Source organism: Pollachius pollachius, assembly GCF_949987615.1.
Source record: "Pollachius pollachius genome assembly, chromosome: 14".
Taxonomy (NCBI): Eukaryota; Metazoa; Chordata; class Actinopteri; order Gadiformes; family Gadidae; genus Pollachius; species Pollachius pollachius.
In genome coordinates this window covers 22,173,799-22,195,117 of record NC_136947.1, presented here as the reverse complement: position 1 = coordinate 22,195,117, position 21,319 = coordinate 22,173,799, and the positions used below count along the sequence as shown (strand labels likewise).

The window sequence follows — 21,319 nt, the reverse complement described above, 5'->3', positions numbered from 1 at the left end:
GTGGTTCATGAAGCATCTCCCGAGCACTGTTAAACAAACTGTTTATATTTTGGGAGTGGATGGAATGTTAAATAAGCCACGCCTACATGTTCTAGTTTACCAAGGTAAACATTTGGTCTGTCTTGGCTTTAGTGGAAATGGCAAAGTGGCCATGTTTGTAGTCTTTAACTTATCTACAAAATCATAAAACCCTTATATGTTGTTTTCCATTATGCGGTGAAGAAACCATTCAAAACTGTTGTTAGCTTGAAACATGTCATCAGAAATAGCATAGACTAAAATAATTTACACCATTCCCCCCTTTGAGGCTGAAAGACTCACATAATGTAATGTAAACAAAATGCATATGTATAAATTAACCCTAACCCTAGGACAGCAAATGACAATGACAGCATTTCATGTACAAAAATGCAAGATATTTGACAAATATTGATTATTTGTTAGGGAACAGAATGCGGAGACCCAAGTGCTGGACACAGGGAGGCGGAGACAGGGCGAGGGCAACGGGATTTATTGGTACAAGCAAGGCGGGTAGTCAGGCAGGCGGGGGGTCTGGTGCCGGGCGGGTGATTGGATAGGCAAGGGCTCGACGATGGACAGGTAGTCAGGCAGGCGAAGGTCCGATAACGGGTAGGCAGGCAGGCAGTAGCTGGATCAGCCCCTCTAAATGGCCATGGAGTTGTCTTTGCTTCACCATTACCATGACTGAGCACACCCTAGAGTTGAACCCCCGCACTCCAAGGACTTCACTCCGTGGCTCTGATAGGAGGGATCCGCTGTGTAGTCGGAGTCTGTGTGGATGTGTCCGCTGTGTCCACGTTGTCCTCGAGGTCACAGTCCTGTGAGTATTCATACAAAATGTGCACAGCATCAGGGTTGGGGAATCATCAGAACATCTGAATTGCATCACCAAGTCTTACAAAGAAAGGAATAGTGATGCCAAGTCATTGTTGGCTATATATGTGTTATACTCTGCTAGCTTTGATGGTGTTGATGGGGTGACTGGATCGGAGACCATGGTCAGTGAAACGTTGGTGGGAGGAGGTTCTTTAGAGGCTGCTATTTCCTGGAGGTGTTGTTGGATTTCTGTCTGGGACCGATGTGGTGCTGGCGTGCAGTGGGTTCGGTGTAACCACATTGTTTTGCCTCATACTTTTAGCGCTTGGCTTGCATGAGAGCGAGGTTTGCCTTGGTTGCTGGGGGTCGGTTTTCTTCCACTACAATAAGGGAGCCTTGGATGGTAGGTGGAAGGGCAGCTGTTTTAGCAGCTGCATCAGCCGCATTGTTGCCATGAGTGTTTGTCAATTCTTTCTTGTGGGGTGTTCCAGACCTTTGTAATGCCATCATTACTGCTGCTCCACCGGGGAAGATGCTGGGTCTGTGCGTGGCGCCCGGGCCTGTATGCCTCTTGGGGTCGTTCTTCTTCACCTCTGCGTCTAACCTTCAAGAAGGGAAGGCTCCACGGTTACAGTGTCAACGCCTCAGCATTTGGCAATGGGTCACCACAGCCGACTCTCCCCTGTCGTATTCTCCGGGTCCATCAGGTCCTGTGAATGATACAAAACCTGAGGAGCTCCATACCTGACCAGCATCTGAGTGACACCAACAGTTCTCATTACATATCCCCGAAGTATAAGCACGCAGCATAACCCCACAATCATAAGTGTGACGACTAAAGAGGTTAAGACAGTAACAATTTTTGTTAACCAAGGGGCCCATTGGCCGAACACATTCTGTCCATGACCAGCATTATCCTTTAGTAACTAAAGGGCCCTGCTGGTGCCTGGCGGTGGTCCCTCGGCACCAGGCAGCACCAGCTCCGGCGGGAGACAATCGCTGGCAACGATCCCTTTCTTCTCCATGTTGCGGTTCATGTACTTCAGGGAGTCAAAGCCAAAATTCCTCTCCCCCAATTCCTTCTCAACCATGGCTGAGATAACCCCCACTACGAGTCTCGTTGTGGAAATACCAGAGACGTCAGAGAAACCGACGTGTTATGCGCCATAACAGCAACAGCAGAACAGTTAAACAAATAACAAAGAAGTGAACAGTCGTAGCTCATTCTGTCATTGGTGGGCCAAATTCTCTGGGCGGGCAAAGCCGAGAATGGGAGGTAATCTGGCCCCTTATGACGACATATGGGGCCAAATTCGAAATCGGAGCATCTGAGCTCATTTTAAAAAGGCGGAGCAGGATACCAAGTGCTCGTTTAACACCTAACGCCATTTCTAGCTACTGTGGGGACCATAGGCAGGCTAGGGGAACTCATATTGATGTTAGAAATCCTCATAAAGTGAAATTTTCATGCCATGGGACCTTTAAGAATTAGACCATGTCGCTCCACTTGGGCGCCTCGGTTGGAGAGAGCTTGGTGGAATGAATCTGGGTCCGCTGGGTCCATACAGGCGTTTTTTGCTGCGATTGTTTGCCATAAAGCACTGTAGGCGCTTCGATGAGGCTGTGATGAAGTTCATTATTTATTGGACCGTGTCTAGACAGTTACAAACATCCCTGACCTTAGTGGAGTGCACCATCGCCAATTTGGGAGTGTGGTTTCTGCAGTGAACGTTGACTGTGGCGGTAAACTGTGCTGCGCTGTGTGCCTGGACGCCGCGCGCTTTCCCACTTACATTACCATCATAAGGCGTTTTTACACTGCCAAATGTGCCGTCATGTGCACACCTTTTTCACGGCATGGTCAGCGCCTTTACACTGCCCGAGGTTAATTGCCTGCTTGAGCTAGCACCCCAATTTACCCTGCCGGACCCTGCACACATTTGCGGTTTATTGGGTTTCAATCTGAAGTAAATGTGACGGCTCCGCAGTTCCGGCGGGGGGCGGGGGCTTTGATAGAGGTGTTGCCGCGCTGTCTCTACAGAGACAATGCCGCGATATCATCATGAACAGTTCTAACTGGAGAGAAAGTGAAATCCACAAGGTGCTGATCATGTGAGAGAAGGTTATTATTATTATTATTATTATTATTAATCCTCTTCATCCCAGGTGGGACATAAGGCCTCGACAATCTGCCTCTATCGGGACCTGTCTTGCGCTGCATGCTGTGCCTCTCCCCATGTAAGGTTCATCTCCTTCAGCTCAGCGGTCACGGTTTGTCCCCAGGTTGTTTTTGGTCGACTGTGACTCCTTTTCCCAGTTGGGGTCCATCTCAGTGCGACCTTTGGGATACGATCCTGGTCCATCCTGAGTACATGTCCCAGCCATCGTAATCGGCGACGTTTGATTTCCGACACAACAGGAGTGCACTTGGTCTTCCTGTGCAGTTCTTTGTTGGACGTCTTCTCAGGCCAGAAGATGCGGCAGATTTTCCGAAGACATTTATTGTGGAAGGCATCGATCCTTTTCATGTTGTGCGTTGTCACTCGCCAGCATTCTGAGATGTACAACAGCAGATTTCACATTGCTGTTATACAGTCAGATCTTTGTTTTGAGGCTGTACTGCTTTGACTTCCATATATAATGAAGCCTCATAAAGGCACCGTGGGCCTTCCCTAGCCTTGTTCTGATGTCCTTATATGTTGAGTTGTCTTTGCTGACAAGGCTTCCAGGTAGGTGAACTCTTCAACATTGTCGAGGGTTTCTTCACCCACTGTGATTGGTGCATCTGGAGTGGCATTTATGCATATCATTTGTGTTTTGGAGGTGTTGATGTTCAAACCTGTTTTTTTTGCATACCGGTTAGGTTTGTCAGTCTTCTCCTGCAGGTGAGTGTATTTAGAGGAGAGAACAGCAAGGTAATTGGCAAAGTCTAGGTCTTCGAGTTGGGAGAACAAAGTCCATTGAATTCCCCTGGGTTCATCGGCCGTTGTCTTCCTCATTACCCAGTCGATGGCCATCAGGGAGAGAATGGGAGACACGGTACACCCCTGTCACACACCTGACTCTACGGTGAACCAGTATGATGGTATTCCATTGACAATGACACTGCACTCGAAGCGGCGATAGAACAGCCCCATTAGTGTGACCATTTTTGGAGGAATTCCATATGCTCTCACGATCTTCCATAGGGTGCCGCGGTGAAGGCTGTCAAAGGCTTTCCGGAAGTCTATGAAGTTGATGTGCAGTGGGGCGTTCCATTCTATACACTGTTCGATGATGTTCTTGAGAGCAAAGATCTGATCTGTGCAGCCCCTCTCTCTCCTAAAACCAGCCTGCTCCTGTCTCAGGTTTTGGTCGACAACAGACTCAATTCTGCCGATAAGAATCCTACAAAAGACTTTCGATGGTATCGACAGCAGCGTGATCCTCCTCCAGTTGTCACAGTTTTGGAGGTTGCCTTTCTTGGGCAGTTTGACAATGAGGCCCTTGTCCCAGTCATCAGGTATTGTTTCCTTATTCCAGATGTTTCTGAAGAGTTCTGTGAGCACCTTAGTAGAAGTGGTAAGGTCTCGGCGTGGATGGCGTCTATGCCGGCATGAGTTGGGGGACTAGTGTCGATGTTATGTTCATCCTCTGCTGGTGGAAGGTTAGCAGGGTCGTCTGGCTCGGGACATTTGAGTAGCTCACTAATATGTTGTACCCATCTCGCGGTTTGTTCTTGTTCTGTCCTGAGGATGTTACCATCCTTGTCTTTGACAGGGGTCGCCTGGCTGGTGTATTTGCCACTGAGTTCCTTGGTGATCGCTAGACCGTACTCATCTCGCCCCTTATAGCAGCTTGCTCGGCTTTTTCTGCTAAGTCCTCTATGAAGGCCCTCTTTTCACTTCTGGAACTCTTCTTCACCTGACTGTATTTGTCTTTGTAGGCTTTTTAGGCCCGCTCTAGGAGCCTGGGTGATTTGGCGCACAACATCTTGGCCTTAAGATGTTTTCGTTCCTCTATTTTCTGCCAGGTGCCAGGAGTTAGCCATTCCTTTTTGTTTTTCTTTCTGTAGCCAAGGACCTTAGTGGCTGCCTCTACATAGACCGTTTTGATGGCCTCCCACTTGTTGTTAATATCTGGGTCTGGGCCTTCTGTATGGTTGGCAAAGGCATTGAGGCGTTTTCTCAGCTGTATTACGAAATCTCTGTTGGTGTTAGGGCATTTCAGCTTTGCTACGTCAAGGTGTTGACTGTTTGCTCTTCTTTGCCACCTTCCTTAACTTCAGCTTAACTACGGCAGTTAGTAGTTAGTGGTCGCTGTTCACATCAGCTCCGCGGCAAGCTCGAACATCTTGGAGAGACCTACGCCACTTTCCATTGATCAGGATGTGGTCTATCTGGTTGATTGTGGAACCATCAGGTGACTTCCATGTGAGCTTGTGTATGGATTTGTGTGGGAAGATGGTACCGCCGATTACACAGTCGTTGTTCAGGCAGAAGTCAACAAGGCGTTCGCTTGTGTTGTTCGTCACACCGCATCTGTGTCTTCCCATAGCTCTCACACAGTTGGAGTTGTCATTGAAAGAAGGTTATGCAGTCGCATTAAACAAAAGACCTTGAAAGATGATGCGATCTACGAGAGTGACGCAGAGGAACTATCCTTACGAGGCTTTTGTCGGGATAAAAAACAAGTGGTCTGCAAAATAAAAAATATGTTGGCATTTTTGCACTTGTAAATAGTTAATTGCGTTTGTAGCCTACACTCCGCCTTCTCCAGTGAACCAAGAAAGCCCGCGCCATGAAGAACGGGGGATTTGACCCCCTCGCATTTACACAGGAAACTTGAGATAGGACAGTGAAATCGCCGGGAGTGTCAAGCTGCGACCGAACCAGCATGGCAGTGTAAAAAGGCCTATACATCATCCTGCCCAACCACATGGGCAGGATCTAGAACAAGCTCCCCTAATCGGGTCAGCAATAGCCGTGTGACAATGCCGTTTGAATAATAATAAATTAATGGAATGTTGCATTTTTAGTGGTTACACCAAAGATTTTAGCCTAGAGAGTGTGCGCCAATCAATGAAACCTTATACGGAATCAGATACTCGGCTCTCTTTGCTGCGCAAAGCATGTTTCAGAAATCAGCACATTAAGATAAATGTAGTTGAAACAAAAGCTATTTTTGATTTTTGTAATATGGAATTATTTCAGGGGGGAAAATGCCGTGAAAAAATGTTAGCACAGTGCACTCAGGATTAGGACTGATATAACATATATCGGCCTAGGCCTAATCTATTGTGTTTTAATATCTTTAGCATTCATATTATTGCAGTCTATTCTTTTCATAGGCTACTCTGCTGTTGGCCTTGATGGGGAGATATTTTAACCCTTCTTAACCCCATTTTCCTGCGACATTCCTGCGTCTCCCCCTCCTACAGAGCCCATTTCAGCACCGTGTCAGTTACAATCCTACGAACGTCGTGAGTGCAGAGAACGCGCGTTCATGTTAAGAGGAGTTTCGGGAAACGCTCCAAAGATATTCACGATGGTTCGCAAGATCCATCGTGAGAATGATTGTATGAGCGTGGATCCATCGTTATCGGGGAATGAGACCCAGTACTAGAATTGTTATGTGGTGCTAAATTTATGCTTTGCTATGCTGAAGATTTGCTATAGTTATCTTATGCTAAATTATGGTATACCAAATTATGCTATGCCATGCTAAATTGGTAAATTGCTAAAAGCTATTTTTGCAACATTCATTTATATTTTGAACTTTGGATTTATTTTTGTTGATTTATTTTTTGAAGAAAAATAAAAGAAATAAAACGTTTTTGTCCATTGAGTCCGCATCCCAATACTCGGGGTGACCGCGTCGGTCCCTCACACTTGCTTAATGAACCGTTTACCCAGAGGAATCCTTTGAGGACAAACTATTATAGTATCAGGGATTAGGATTTGCCTGACCAGGGACTTTGATCCTGGCACATCATTCCACTGTTGTCTGTTAAACTAGACAGGACCGACTGAAAGCTGCCAGTATCGAACCCATGCTTTATTGTTTATTTATTGTTTATTTATGTTTATTTATCAAGAAGATGGTGCAAATCATAGTCAACCAGGCCCTAGAGTCTCTTACAATATATGATGGGTATGCTTTTGACAAGACAAGGTGCATCTATCTTGTGTGTGTGTGTGTGTGGCCAAAGTAGTTTGTCGTATGCTGTAGGCTACAATGTGCAAAATAGTTCCTTATAATTCTCGTGTTTTTCTATTATTATCATTTATTGCAAACTGTTATTGTTTCCTACAGTTTCTACAAAAAATGTTCTGCACTGCTAGAATATGGTCTCTTTTACTTGGCTATTACCATGGCCTAATACCATTACCATTCCTCCATAGCCATGAGTTGAACAATCGGGGAACAGATTGTGACATTATGGATTTGCAGACTGTTCTTGATCTTTTAATATTCTTAGATGTAGTCATCCCATATCAGCTGTACCTGACTTACTTTACGTATTTTAAGGAAGCTGATCTAGCTTGACAGTTTTACTTAGAAGTAACATATCAATTAAGAATAAACACATACACAAGAATATATTGTGCATTTACTTCTATGTTTTCAAGTATTGTTTTACACAGATGTTCATAACTGAAAACTCTGTTTTTCCATAGACTATTATAATCAAAGGCTTTGAAACATCAACAAAACAAAATTTGAGGAATTGCTGTTGCAAGCTCAATTCATGATAATAATTATGATGTTGATACTTGGATTTTGGATCAAAGATAATAAACCCATCCCTTATACAGATTTTGGGACTTAATGAAAGACTATAATTGGACCTCCAACCTTAAGCACCCACCAGCCATAAAACCCATTTGACGACCCTGAGTGTATTAGACTGATAGCTCTAGTGTAGTCTAGTGTTAATTAGCCAATATATAACCTACTGTCATTGGCCATTGATATAGCCTATGTCTGTCAGAGGTACATGAGTGACATCTCTCATTAATCAAGAAATCATTGGAATTCAGTTGTGTTTGAAATTGTAGTCAATGGGTTTTCAAAGTTTGTCAACGCCAGTAATGCCCCTCTGGTTCTAAAAACCTCTGTAAAATGTCACAGAAAAAACCCAGACCGTCTTCATACCGTGCTATCACCTTTCCCCACTAGGTGTCAGTATTTAGAGATCAGGCTGTAGCCAGTAGATAAGTACAAGGAAACGAGTGTATGCTTTGCTGATGTAAGCTTCCTCAGTTAAAAGATTTATCGGTTCATCAACCTGTCTCCTTCATATATTGATTCATATATAGATATAGATATACATGTATTCAAGGTTTGAAAAACTATTTCAATGATATAAGATAATAAGATTCACTAGGTAACTATGTTAATGAGCACCAAAGAAAGATCCGTGAATAAATATGCAACGTTCTTTGGAGAAAAAAAAAATAGGTGACCGATTGACTGCCCTTTTCCTCCCTCTCAGCTTTTCTTTGCCCCGCTTTTCGTTTCTGATGTCTCCTACTTGGACGACCTGTCCGATCTGATGACATTCGACCGTTTGGTCTACTCCAGGCGCACCGAGTCACTAGAGGAGACTCCAGCGCGCTCTGTGCCGAAAACTGGATCACCGCAGGACTGAACCATGAAATGATTAGAGAGAAGGGTGAAATATAAAGTCTTTCTGTGTTGGTTTCATTCGTAACGTTTTACGATAATAATAATAATAATAATAATAATAATAATAATAATAATAATAATAATAATAATAATAATAATAATAATAATAATAATTAGGTATGAGTGTACACTCCGCCCTCGTCCGTGATGGGCTCTTGGAATCAGCTTTCTCTGAGCACAAAGAAAAACATTGTGGTCATTCGTAATATTTTATAGGTTTGATGTAAAGTAAGCCCTTTTGGAAACAATCTAAACTTTTCTAGCCTAAAATGTCACTTTTCTAGCCGGGAAGTAATACTTAATAGGCTACCGGATGAGAACACCTGCCTCCAATCCACTGCATATTCTCTACCAACAAACCCCAGTATGTTTATTTTAATTAATGCATTGTTGTATTGACTATTTCCATTCACTGCACGTCCACCATTGTTTTCACCATTTAGTTCTAATAAATGTAATCTGGCGGATTATTATCTCCAACCCGGAATCTGCTATATCTCGCAACCCATAGCGCTACACATTACAGGGGTGTAATTGGTCATTCTTAATAATAATCATTCATATACATCTATTGGAAAAATTCTTTACCGTGACAGAGACGATTTAATGAAGATGTAATAGGGAAACACAAAAGATAGTGGTGTTATTTCGACAGAGTAAGGTATTCCATGTTTTGAAAAGAGGTAGCACCCCTGTCCATCTCAGCATGGTGCCGTCCACTCTGGATTTGGCGCTAGAGCGGCTTTAGAAAACAGAGAGTGGCGGCGGGCCTGTTAGCCTCTGGATATTTGGTCTATCTCCACTCCTTTCAACTCACCGTGGTCACCTATTCATGGACAATCATGTCTGACGAAGAGTCAAAGGTCCCTGAAGAACTTTTTAAAGATGTCAAATTCTACCTGGTCGGGGACATTGATGAGACGGTAAGGCTTTGGACCTTAGCTTATAGCTTCTTACCTAGCATGCTAACCAGCTCGTTTCACCAACATGACATCTACTGGATAGGCTAGCCACTAACATGCTATCGGGCTATTGGGGATAAGCAAGCTGCTGTCACTGCCTACATTGGTAATGTTTGAGAGGTGACCAACATATATGTGACCGTTTTGGCCGCATTGCTTATTGAGAATAACCTTAATAACTGGTGCTGGTTAATTTAGGATGGATAAGGTTAGCTCGTAGTGTGACACTTTGATATCGATAGCTTCTCCCTCAGCTAACAAGTTCATGTCTGTTATTTTGGAATACGTAGTTCTCATATGATTGTGTTGGTATTTCGATCACCTCCCCTTGTAACAATTGGTGATTGGGGTGAAATCAGATGACCATTGTTCTGCGGGAACTCCATTAATGTGTGAACTATTGCTTTTGCTTTGATATTCACTTTTATCCACTCCAGATTCCAACCAGAGCAGTCGAAACGCACAGACTAGACCTGCGTGTGATTCCTAGTTGTTGTCTTGTGCACATGTGCATGTTGTCTTGTGTCTCTGCCTCGAAATAGTCGTTTAACTTCGGTGTTTGCTAAGATCTCTATTTTGGTTATGCATTTTTGTTCAATATGCTTTGGCCATTATAGGTAGTTAAGCTGCTTAAAGCTGGGAAAGGCAAGGAGGTGTCTTACAATGCCTTGGCCACGCATATTATTGCAGAGGATGGGGACAACCCAGAGGTGGGCGAGTCAAGAGAAGTCTTTGATCTGCCTGTGGTAAAGGTGAGTTAAAGATGGAGTCTCCTGTTGTAACTGTAGTGTGATCTTGTTCTAAAGAGCGTTGGCAGCCTTCATATATGTATTGTCATCTCTATATTAATGTCAACCATAAAGACTTAGCAGTTCTGTTATCACAGCTCTTGTTATTTCTCACACAGCCAAAAAATACACCAATGCATAATTTGGTTTCAACATTGTTGCAAAGGGTATGATAGCAGTTAGGCTATTTTGTTTTAAACATATGTCTCATTCTTGAATTAAGTTATTCTACACAATCATGGACATGGTAGTCAGTAAAAGGTGTAACATTATCATTTACTGATGTAAGTGCTTTGCAAATAATTACTTTTTTCAGTCCCCACATGAATGTTTAACATCTTTTAATCCTGTTTAGTTTTTTTAGACTTAGTTTTCTGTGCGTACATGCTGAATTAACAGTTTTCTCTTATTCTTTCTAGCCCTCCTGGGTGATCCTATCGGTTCGCTGTGGAGATCTTCTGCCGTATCCTTCAATAGCCCATTGTTTGAATTGGTTTCACATTGCATGAAAATGCATACCTAATAGTAATAAAGATGTACTTGTACATTTGCTATTGTGGTTTCTCCCTTAACAGAAGTTTCTCCAGAGTTACTGGATTTTCCCCAGAGTCCGGACAGATATTTTTTGGAGTAACAGCTTGTCTTCCAAAAGTAAGAGTTGATCATATATAGTAGTACATTGGTGGACATTTCATGAGACAACCATTGTCAACATCTTTGATAAACTTCACTGACCTGACCTTTCTTTCAGGTATAGCCTATTTTATTTGAGAACCATTTTCTCTACTGTGTTTGTAACGTGTCCGAATGCAGATATTTATTAACAAATATCCAGCTGTAACTTAAATACCGATTTTAGGTTTTTATTTTCTGATTCATTTATAACAGAATCTATATGAAACTCCAGTCGGACTAGAGAAAACATTTGTATCTGTGAAAAGTTGATTGAATTATGAAATTCTGTTATTCATGGACTAGCTGCCTGATGATCTCAACGCTCTTTGGGCTTATGTTACATTCTACGGAGGAGACTGCCAGCTGAATCTAAACAAGAACATCACGCACCTTGTGGTCAAAGAACCAAAAGGGGTAAGTTGCCATTTAATAAGATTCATTTAAAAGTTGTCTGACGGTACCCAGAATCCGTGTTACCAGTGCAGTGGATTGGCAGTGGTGTCTTTGACTTGAGTGGCATGTGTTGTGGTGAATGTGTGATTTTATAGAGGCCTGGTTTTGTCGCTGTAAATCATTTAAATGAACTCCGTTTTCAACAAGCTATTTAGATCAGGAAGCAAAAAGAGGAAAAATGTCAAATTTAATTGGTTGCTAGGGTCAGAATGAGGCGACTGGCAAACCAAAACTAATGAAATATAGTTTTGTGGGTTCTATCTTGCTAGGAACAAACCAACTATAATCAATGTCTGTTAAACAAATAAATCCAATTTGACACTATGGGCTAAAGTAAAGCCTACATCTAAATACAATAAGTTTGTTTGCGTTGGACATGCATTGTGTGAGTTCTCAACTCCTGGATTGGTTATCATTCATCATCTTCAGTCATTGTTGCCTCTCAAAATTATACGTCTCCTAAATTTCACAATAAAGTCTGTAAAACAATCCCCCATGTTAGCACGGCTAATAAGTGAGCACAATAAGTTTCAAGTCCCTGGGCTGCTCTGAAGCTAATTGATTGAATAATGGGGCTGATGGTTTTAGTTTGATTGTGAGCTATGGCGCCCCCTGCTGCAAAGAGGTCCTTAACTATACTCGTACCAACTTTGACAACCCTGAGTTGTTTGCCTTTTGTATGGTTGAAGTCAGCGTTTTCTCCCCATTGACTTCCATTATAAGAAACGGCTCGACCAGCACCTGCAACAGTGGTATTCTGAAATGTAACAATTTCAGAGTTCCTTGATGAATAAGTTACATTTCTGTGGTTCTCTGAAGTGGACTTCATAAGGAGACCTCCTTACTCTCCAGCACTGATCAAATCCTTGGCACGTATCACACCGAAAACTATTGCCACCCATTATCAGTGTCTCTTCTTAATTGTACAGGCCTGAAACATTTGAAAAAAGAAAGAAAGGAACTAACTAATATTGATTCCAAAAAGATTCTGCAATGAGAATAAGGCGGTGTGATCTTGATGCAGTCAGAGTGCCATTACTAACAGAGTCCCTTTTTAAATGGATGCGTCGTGAGAGCATGCCCTAGACAAAAGGCTTGGGATGGGATGCAGGTTGGATACCGTGTCATGGTCCCTAAAAAGAGAAGAAGCACATCCAAATATATCAACTGTTTTTTCCAAAACTGAAACGCTAACATAAACAAAATGCACTTCACAAGTCACGCCTGATGAACAATGACATCTAGTCACACGTTAAAAACTATTTGCATCAGCCGCGATGAGAGTACGCAGCTGAACAAAAGGTAGCATGTAGTAGACCTGTTTTGTCGAGTTGAGGTAGCATGCACTCAATGCACAAATGAAGCAAAAACCATGTTTGGTCTACGTGCTTTTTTTTCTTCTCCAAATTAGTATGTTTTCATTCAAATAACAAAAAGATAGTTACTAACCGTTTATAATTTCCAACAAAACAATATAAATGCCAAATTTAGAATTTATGAAGATACAAATGTATCTATGGTATAGCAAAATCCATATCGTGGCCCAACATAAGACCGGTATTCACATGTAATCAAAAGTAGTTTACGCCCTCTAACCCATTTATCTTTCTCAACTGGTTTTACACACTTTTAAATAGATTTTGAACTGATTCACAATGCATCGTACAACCCTAGTATCCGGGTTAAGCCCCTCCCTCCCAAATGCAAAGACTTTTTATTTTTTCTGAAAATAAGATATCCAAAGGTAACTGAGTATAACTCAAACTGTTATAATATTTAATCTTGGTATCAAAAGTAATAGAACACGTGTGGTTGTTATGCAAATGAAAGAATCAATGTGGATACTACTTGGCTAGAGTAAATAAAGCTAGAACACGGAATAAGTGGAAGATTTCAGCCTGAAATGGATTTATTGTTGCGGAGATTACTATCTAGTGCGTTGTCAGTTGGTAGCCCTATAGCACTATAGGACAATAGCACAACTGCTTATGAGTACCTGGGTCATTATATGATATGATATAGAATATCACAGCCAAAAGCTGTGTGCGCCTCCGGATGATATTATGAATCCTAAACTAAATCCCTTAGTAGGGGTAGATTTAGGCTCTGCACTTACATTTACATTACACTTAGACACTTTTATCCAAAGTGACTTACTACCAGTTTTATACACGCACCAACAGTGTCAACCATGCAAGGCTACAATCAGCTCATCAAGGACATTTCGGGTTATCTGTCTCGCTTAGGGTCACCTCGACACAGCTAGGACAAGCCTGCCCTTGGATCAAAGCTAACAGAATAATTACATAAACCTGTGGTTCGCAAACTTTCGTACGTACAACCTCAGAAAATATTTGGATCTTCAAGTACCGACATTATGACCAACGTTGTAAAATAAAACACTACGGTAGCATAGGCCTACCCTATTCAGCAGCGTACAGTTTGACCAGGGGCATCAACAGTCGGCTGGCTATACAAATGCAAACACAATCCTGCGATGTCTGGATCAATAGAGGTCATTTTCAGTCCCTGGTGTGGCTCAGCATCCATTAGGGTTGGGAAAAAATATCGATTCATCAATGCACTGCAATTTATTTGTTCTCGATTCAATTTCGATTCAGAATTTTTTTGAAATCGATTATTTCCATTAAAAAAAAAAAAAGAAGCATACTCAGTCATTGTAATCTAGAAGCGAGTATGCCAAAATGTACATGCCCTTTTACATTTGTCCATGTTATGATTATTACTTTTATGCTGTAAGTTTAGCTCAGGAACAATACTATCAGTGTTGGGAAAGTTCACTTTCTACGTGAACTAGTTCAAAGTTCAGTTCACAAATTTTAAAATGAACTAGTTCAGTTAAACGTTCATAATTCAAATTTTTGAAATAAGTTCACAGTTCCAAAAATGAAGTAGTTCATAGTTTTTTTTTTTTTCAATATGTTGCTGTGAGCTATTATGTTTTTTCCTTTCTGGTTTGTCTAGGATGAAATAGAGTGGTTGAATCAAGTATCGTAGCGAAATACGGTTTCTATCGTGTTTTATTGCACATTTAGGGCATTTTGTAATTCCCATTGATTTATTTTGGAAGAGTCCTTGCTTGTTGGCCTGAAACGGAAGGGGTGTTCACGTTTGGTTGTAGTCTTTTCGTTCGGTTCTAGCCCTACAGTTGGGACGGAGAACCAAACGAAAAGACTACAACCAAACGTAAACAGCCCCCCTTTACGTTTCCGGCCAGCAAGCAATGATTCTAGGTGGTATTCTAGTCCGCTGATCGAGCCATAGAGCTAACGTTATGGATTGTACATCGAAATTCATCCCAGCCTTTATACCACAGATACTCTAGGGCACATATGTCAATATCAAGGCCCGCGGGCCAGACATGGCCCTCCAAGACTTTGAATCAGGCCCGCCAATAAATTCTGACAATCTAATGTGGCCCGTGCGCAGTGTTTAAATTTACGTCCATAACAATACAACGTTGAAACACAGGAGGCGCTGTAGTGCTCCGCTGCCATCCTCCACTCCCGCGCTCCACTCTCACGCAGAGACGATACAAACAACGTAAATGCTATCTGGCTTTCCAAAGGTAGCTAGCTAGCATAAACAATGGCCCAAAAAAGAAAAGTGGACAATAAATATCGACAATTTCAAGAAAGATGGGAAACAGAATATTTATTTTGTGAATTAAAAAAAAGGCCAATGTGTCTCGTATCTCAAGAGTCATTGGCAGTTTTCAAAGAGTATAACCTTCGGAGGCGTTTCGAAACGAAGCATGAGCATTATGGAAACATGGACATGGAACAGCGGCTGCAAAAATTCAAAGAATTAAAATGCAACCTTCAACAACAGCAAAACATATTTACTCGCATCAACAGTCAGTCTGAGGGAGCTGTGAAGGCAAGCTTTATAATAGCGGAGGAAATAGCAAGAGCATGCAAGCCGTTCACAGAGGGAGAGTTTATTAAAAATTGCATTGAAAAGGTATGCGATGTTGTATGCCCCGACAAGAAGCAGGCATTTGCAGATATCAGCCTCTCCCGAAATACCGTGGCTAGTTGGGTGGATGAGCTGGCCTCCGACTTACAGATCCAGCTAAAAACTAAAGCCAAAGAATTTGTTTCGTATTCGTTGGCTGCAGATAAGAGTACAGACAGGACGGACACTGCCCAGCTTTCCATATTCATCCGGGGGGTGGATGCTCAGTTTTCCGTCACTGAGGAACTTTTGGATTTAAAATCGATTCAAGGGACAACTACTGGACAGGACATTTTCACACAAGTGGAACGGGGAATGAGCAAATGACAACAGATGGTGCACCTGCGATGTGCGGGGAGGTCCGTGGTTTGGTTCGAGAGAAGATGGGGCACACGGGAGGAAACTTGACAGCCTACCACTGCATCATCCACCAGGAAGCCCTCTGTGGAAAGGTGTTGGGCATGGGACATGTAATGACAGTTGTAACCAAAACGGTGAACTTTGTGTTCACGGGGCTTGAATCACTGGCAATTCAGGGCACTTTTAGAGGAGGAAAACTCTGTGTATGAGGATGTGCCATACCACACGGAGGTGCGCTGGTTGAGTTGGGGGGAAAGTGTTGCGAAGATTTTGATACCCGCGTTGAGATCGCTCGTTTCATCGAAAGCAAACAAAAGGTCATCCCCGAGCTTGAGGATGAAAGGTGGCTGAGCGACTTGGCGTTTACTTGATATTTTAGGCTATTGATATTGCCTTCCACCCTGCAAATCTCTCGCACACCCCCATACTGGATGTAACCCCAGACCATGATTTTTCCGCCACCAAACTTAACTGTTTTCTGGGTGAATCTCAGATCCATGCGGGCTCTAGTAGGTCTCCTGCAGTATTTGCGGCAGCTATGATGTTATTCAACCAAAGATTCATCTGAGAAATCCACCTTCTGCCACATTTCCAGCATCCATCCTTTTAGCAGGCTGTGGGCCTTGACAAATGCCATACCTTTTTTTAATTGCCTTTTTGTTTAGTGCTGGTTTCTGGGCAGTGATTCAACCATGGAGGCCATTTCGAGACAGACTTCTACAAACTGTTCTGGTTGACATGGGGACTTGAGTAGACTAGGCCTGGTGGAGCTCTGCTGCAGTGGAAAAGGGGCTGGACTTAGATTTTCGAGCTAACAAACGGTCCTCCCGAGCAGTTTTCTTGCGGAGTCTGCCGGACCTGGGCTTGTCAAAAACATCTCCAGTCTATTCAAATCTTTTTCTTATTCTTTGTACGTGACGCTGAGACACATTGAAGGTGTCAGCCGCCTCAGAAGTGGATCTGGTCTTCAGCCTCTTGATGATCAACGTTTTGGTCTCAGGGTGAATCTTAGGTATGTTGTCAGAGGTTATGTTGCAGTTGATATGAAGGTCTGGTGTGCTGGGGTTCTTTTTATGCACACCCACTAATTGATTGATCAATTATTGATCACAGGTGAGGCTGTAATCTAGGATTGGGTGCATCATATGACAAGGCGACAAGTCTTTGGTCTTTGCAAAAACTGACTCAGTGGGCTTTACCAAGCTGTGAACGTTAGAATGCTTTTCAACAGTTTCGTTTGGCACCAAACATTATTTCAAAAGCTGTTGGGGTTGAAATTAACCATTTCTTGTAAAAAAAATTGATTAGACATGTATTTGAGGGGCACTTAAGGTCAGCTTGTACCCAAGCGACAAGACTTTTGTCAGGGACTGTACAATTTGAAATACGACTTGCTGCTTTGATCTTTGTTACCAAGATCTTTGGTAACAAAGATCTTTTTTGTTTTGTTAAAGACAAAAGTACTGTGATGCAAATGTGTTTTGTTTATTTCAGAAGTTATTTTTTAATTGATAAATACTATTTTGCTTTATTTATCAGTTTTGCTGGTAAGAATAACCCACACACGGAAAAACTGTCTGGCCCCTGACTTTATTCATGGCCCTCAGTAAGTTTGAATTTGACACCCCTGGTCTATAGCATATAACCGCTTTGTCTGATTACAGTTGAATTCATTTTTCACAATTAACCAGCTCTCGTGTTGAAGAATAATCACCGCACCATTCATTTCAATGGAAATCGCGACGGTCTATACTTTCAACATAAAGTGTACAAATTCGTCCCAGCCTTTATACCACAGATACTATAGGGTCTAAAACATATAACCGCGTTTTCTGATTACAGCTTAATGTAACAGTAAGCTGACAACACCGCAACTGCAAATGAACCACACGGAGATAACCATGGCAACCGGTCAAACAAATTTTCTTTTGGTGATCATTCTGTGCGCCCATCCGCCGTGTTGATAATAAGCCCCCTATTGAACGAAGATAAACCGAGTGAGCGTGCCATTCACAGACACCAGAATGAACAAGTTCACAGTAACGTTCATCAGGCAGTAATACAGTACGTTCAGTTCACGTTCGCCCAAAATATGAACGCGTTCAGGCACCACTGAATACTATACAATGGTGTATTCCCTTTTTGCTAGTAAAAGCACAATGAAATGGTTAATTCATTTCGAAATGGTTAATTCTAAATAATATTTAGGTATTTTTGTCATCTGCACGTATTATTGAATCCATATCGAAGCAATTGGATGAATATCAAATCGAATCGATATCGAAACAAATCGAATCAAGACCTAAAGAATTTAATTGAATTGTGAGGTACCTGGCAATACCCAGCCAGGGTATTGCCAGGTATGGATGTGATGTCGTGTGAGCGATTGTCACATTTGGCGTGAAGCGCGGAGTGCAAATGTGTGCTTTAGAATCTCACTGTTGCAGGTGCTCGTCGAGAGATTTCTTATAATGGAAGTCAATGGGGAAAAAACGCTGACTTCAAACAACAACTCAGGGTTGTCAAAGTTGGTACGAGTATATAAACCACACTTAAGCAGGTCTCCAAAAGGTTAAGGACCTCTTTGGTGCCATAGCTCGCAATCAAACTAAATCCATCAGCCCCATGATTATAGAAAAAAAAAAGTCTACATCCCCTCCCTTGCTCCGTAGTTTTAAACCAGTTTACCATGCAGTTGTAGTTTGTTTTCAGGCAGATAACATTTATTGAAATAACTTCATTGACGAGGCCTTGTGTTATAAGTTTGATCAATCATACTCCACTTGCAATAAATTGTTCATCGACGATGAATCATTAACATCCCTAAACTGCATACAGCTTTGCATTGAAAGTGTTTTTATTTTCATGAAACATGCCACTATATTCATCTGTAACATGAAGATGTTTCTGCAAGTTTATGTCTTTTGAAGGAGCATGCAAAGCTTTGTTTAAAAAGTCAGACAATGGTCTTTAATGTGAAACTACTGATGTACTGACTGGACTATTTATGAAAGGAAACCGATCATTAGACTATTAGACTATTATAAGTAAATTTTATACACACTCCTTAGCCACCACACAATTCAGTGGTTTCCCGGCATCGACTTATTTTGGAATCAGTTCTGTTTGACATTAACAATGTTTTCTTGTTGTGTTGTGTTGTTCTTACTTCCAGCCCAAGTTTGAGTGTGCTCTGAAGCATCCTTACATAAAGATTGTTACCCCAGACTGGATCATCGATTCTGTTAAAGGTAATTTCAAATGATGAATTATATGAATTTTAATTATTATATGTATTTTGTTAACTTTGGTTACACCAACATGGCTCTTTGCTTAATTTCTAAAGGCAACACCAGAAAGGATGAATTATTCTACCACCCCCGCCTCACCTATATGGAGCTTGAGGATGAAGGGGAGAGTGACGGGTCATACGACCAGCGGTCCCGTTCTGATGGAAGCAACAGCCCGCGGCCCTCACGCCCCTCCAGCACTGCCTCGTCCTGTGCCGATTCTCCCGACAGCCCCCGCCGACGACCAGGCCCCAAAAAGCTTTCCTCCATCACTTTCGCTTCATCACGTAAGCCGGAGCGCGGGAGTGAGCGCATGTTCGACGACTCAGACGACGACTCCCCCGCGGAGAAGGAGGGGCGCAACCTCAACTGGACACAAGTGGTCGCTCCTTCGGCGATCGCGGCCACCAACGCAACCAGAAGACGCCCAGCGCCAGCTGGGAAAATAGACCCGGCCCCCCCCCAAGGCCTCGTCAGCCTGGGAACCACTGCTCCTTCTGTGCCTGAGAACGCCACGGCAGTGGATGGAGCTTCTTCTGCTGCTCCGCTCAGTCAATCTACACAGCAAGGTCTGTATGTGGTCCGGGTGTGGCTTTGGTCAGGGTTTCTCGTTTCTTTGAAGTGTGTGTTGATGATCGTCAATCAATGTAAAATATTTCTCATTATTATAGGTTTGAATGTATTTTCACGAATCAAAAATGATATTGACGCCGCCGAGATGCGCCGTTAATATAATATCATTTTGTGTCTTTATATTATTTACTCTGCAAGGAAAATGTTTATTGGTGGAATGTCCTCTAGTGGACAGAACGTTTAAAAACATGCTGATAGTGGTTTTGGCAATGCATAAACCTGTGTATACAGTGTTTATGTACATAGTAGATATTATAAAGAATTTAAGTATTAAAAATAATAAGGAATGGGATTATAGAGGAAGATTGACAGCTCTAAAGCATGAAGATGTTAATCGGCACAAGTCAAGAACATGACTTGATTGATCCATCGAGATCTTAAGTGGGGAACCCTTTAAGAGATCTGCTCTAGAGATTTAAACTGAAAACTAAGAAAGCCAAATGAATGGCTATAAAGCAGGGCAAAAAGAGGAATGATTCTGGACAGGTACTACCAGTTAGGACTGCTAGACCCACGGTAACTTGGACACTGTGCCTTTCGCGTCCAACTTGAGATTGCTGGACACGACAAGTTACTTGCAACTCACCTGTTTCCACCACGAATTCAGAAATACATACTGTAAATATATTTTTGAGGAGAACTTCTGCGTTCATGGATTACGTAGAATGTAACATGTTTCTAAGGTAATTAACACAATTTGAGAATAACTTGCTGAAGTAAATGGACAAAATGTGACCAAGATACACTTTACCTGGTTTATGATTCTTTCCATCATAAACCTTTTAGAAATGGGTGGCAAAATTCTCATACACTTAAGTCCTTTGCCCTTATATATTTCGAGAGTTTCTGCGGTCCAGGACATACATTTAACTATATATATGTTTATTGGCAAAATATAGATCTAACTTTTTTTTCTATCTCTTCATGGCTTTAAGGGGTAGTTTCAGGTTCGGAGGCGGTCCCAGAATGGAGTCCGGCAGCACGAACCCTACGGAATATCACCAACAACTCTGATATGCAGCAAGCCAACCGACCCACGACAGCCCCCCATGTAAGTAATAATTAACAACCTCAACTACTGCTGTTGTGTTGTGTTGTCAGTGTTTGGTTGAAGCCTTTACCTTTTGAACATGTGAGCATTGATTGTATGTCATTTTGTAAGTTATTTTGGTCTCTTGGGCTGTACAATGTCTTATGACCCAATCAAAAATTGCCGATACCTGATGACATCGTTGAAACGGCAAAGAAACTAAACTACAAATATATAATATATAGATGTTACCAAAACGGAATAATAATACCCAAAGCCTACAATAACAATAGGTATCCAAAGAAACACTGTGAATACCTAATAATGAATATAGTTGCAAGCAAAGATGACTGGGTCCTACAACATGCTGAGCATGCGGGCCATGGCTTGATGATTAAATCATAGTAAACATCATTCAATTTCTTGCAGTATGTTTTGTTGAGGTCCAGGCATTAATTATCCCAAGGGCAGATTCAACTACATTCTGAGAAAGAGAAGTCTTTCACATGTGGAGGTATGGTGAGCTTGGTAGATAAGGTAAAATGCCATTAATGTGCCTTAAAAAGTGATTGACCGAAAAATGAAGAAAGACAATGCGCTTAGTAGCATGCCAACTCGTCTTGTGTGCAAGATTCCGTGAGC

At 42.1% G+C, this 21,319-nt stretch overlaps 1 protein-coding gene across 2 annotated transcripts in view; it reads left to right on the top strand.

The window, feature by feature from the left end:
• The first annotated feature begins 9,252 nt into the window (after window positions 1-9,252).
• paxip1 (PAX interacting (with transcription-activation domain) protein 1) overlaps window positions 9,253-21,319 on the top strand; it is a 28,011-nt gene continuing 15,944 nt past the window's right edge. For both annotated transcript variants that reach the window (XM_079750489.1, XM_079750488.1), the window contains exons 1-8: window positions 9,253-9,431; window positions 10,088-10,222; window positions 10,678-10,721; window positions 10,846-10,909; window positions 11,237-11,347; window positions 18,900-18,975; window positions 19,071-19,583; window positions 20,583-20,698. In XM_079750489.1, the coding sequence (XP_079606615.1) occupies window positions 9,351-9,431; window positions 10,088-10,222; window positions 10,678-10,721; window positions 10,846-10,909; window positions 11,237-11,347; window positions 18,900-18,975; window positions 19,071-19,583; window positions 20,583-20,698 (1,140 nt within the window). In that variant the 5' untranslated portion in view covers window positions 9,253-9,350. The remainder of the gene's footprint in view (window positions 9,432-10,087; window positions 10,223-10,677; window positions 10,722-10,845; window positions 10,910-11,236; window positions 11,348-18,899; window positions 18,976-19,070; window positions 19,584-20,582; window positions 20,699-21,319) is intronic.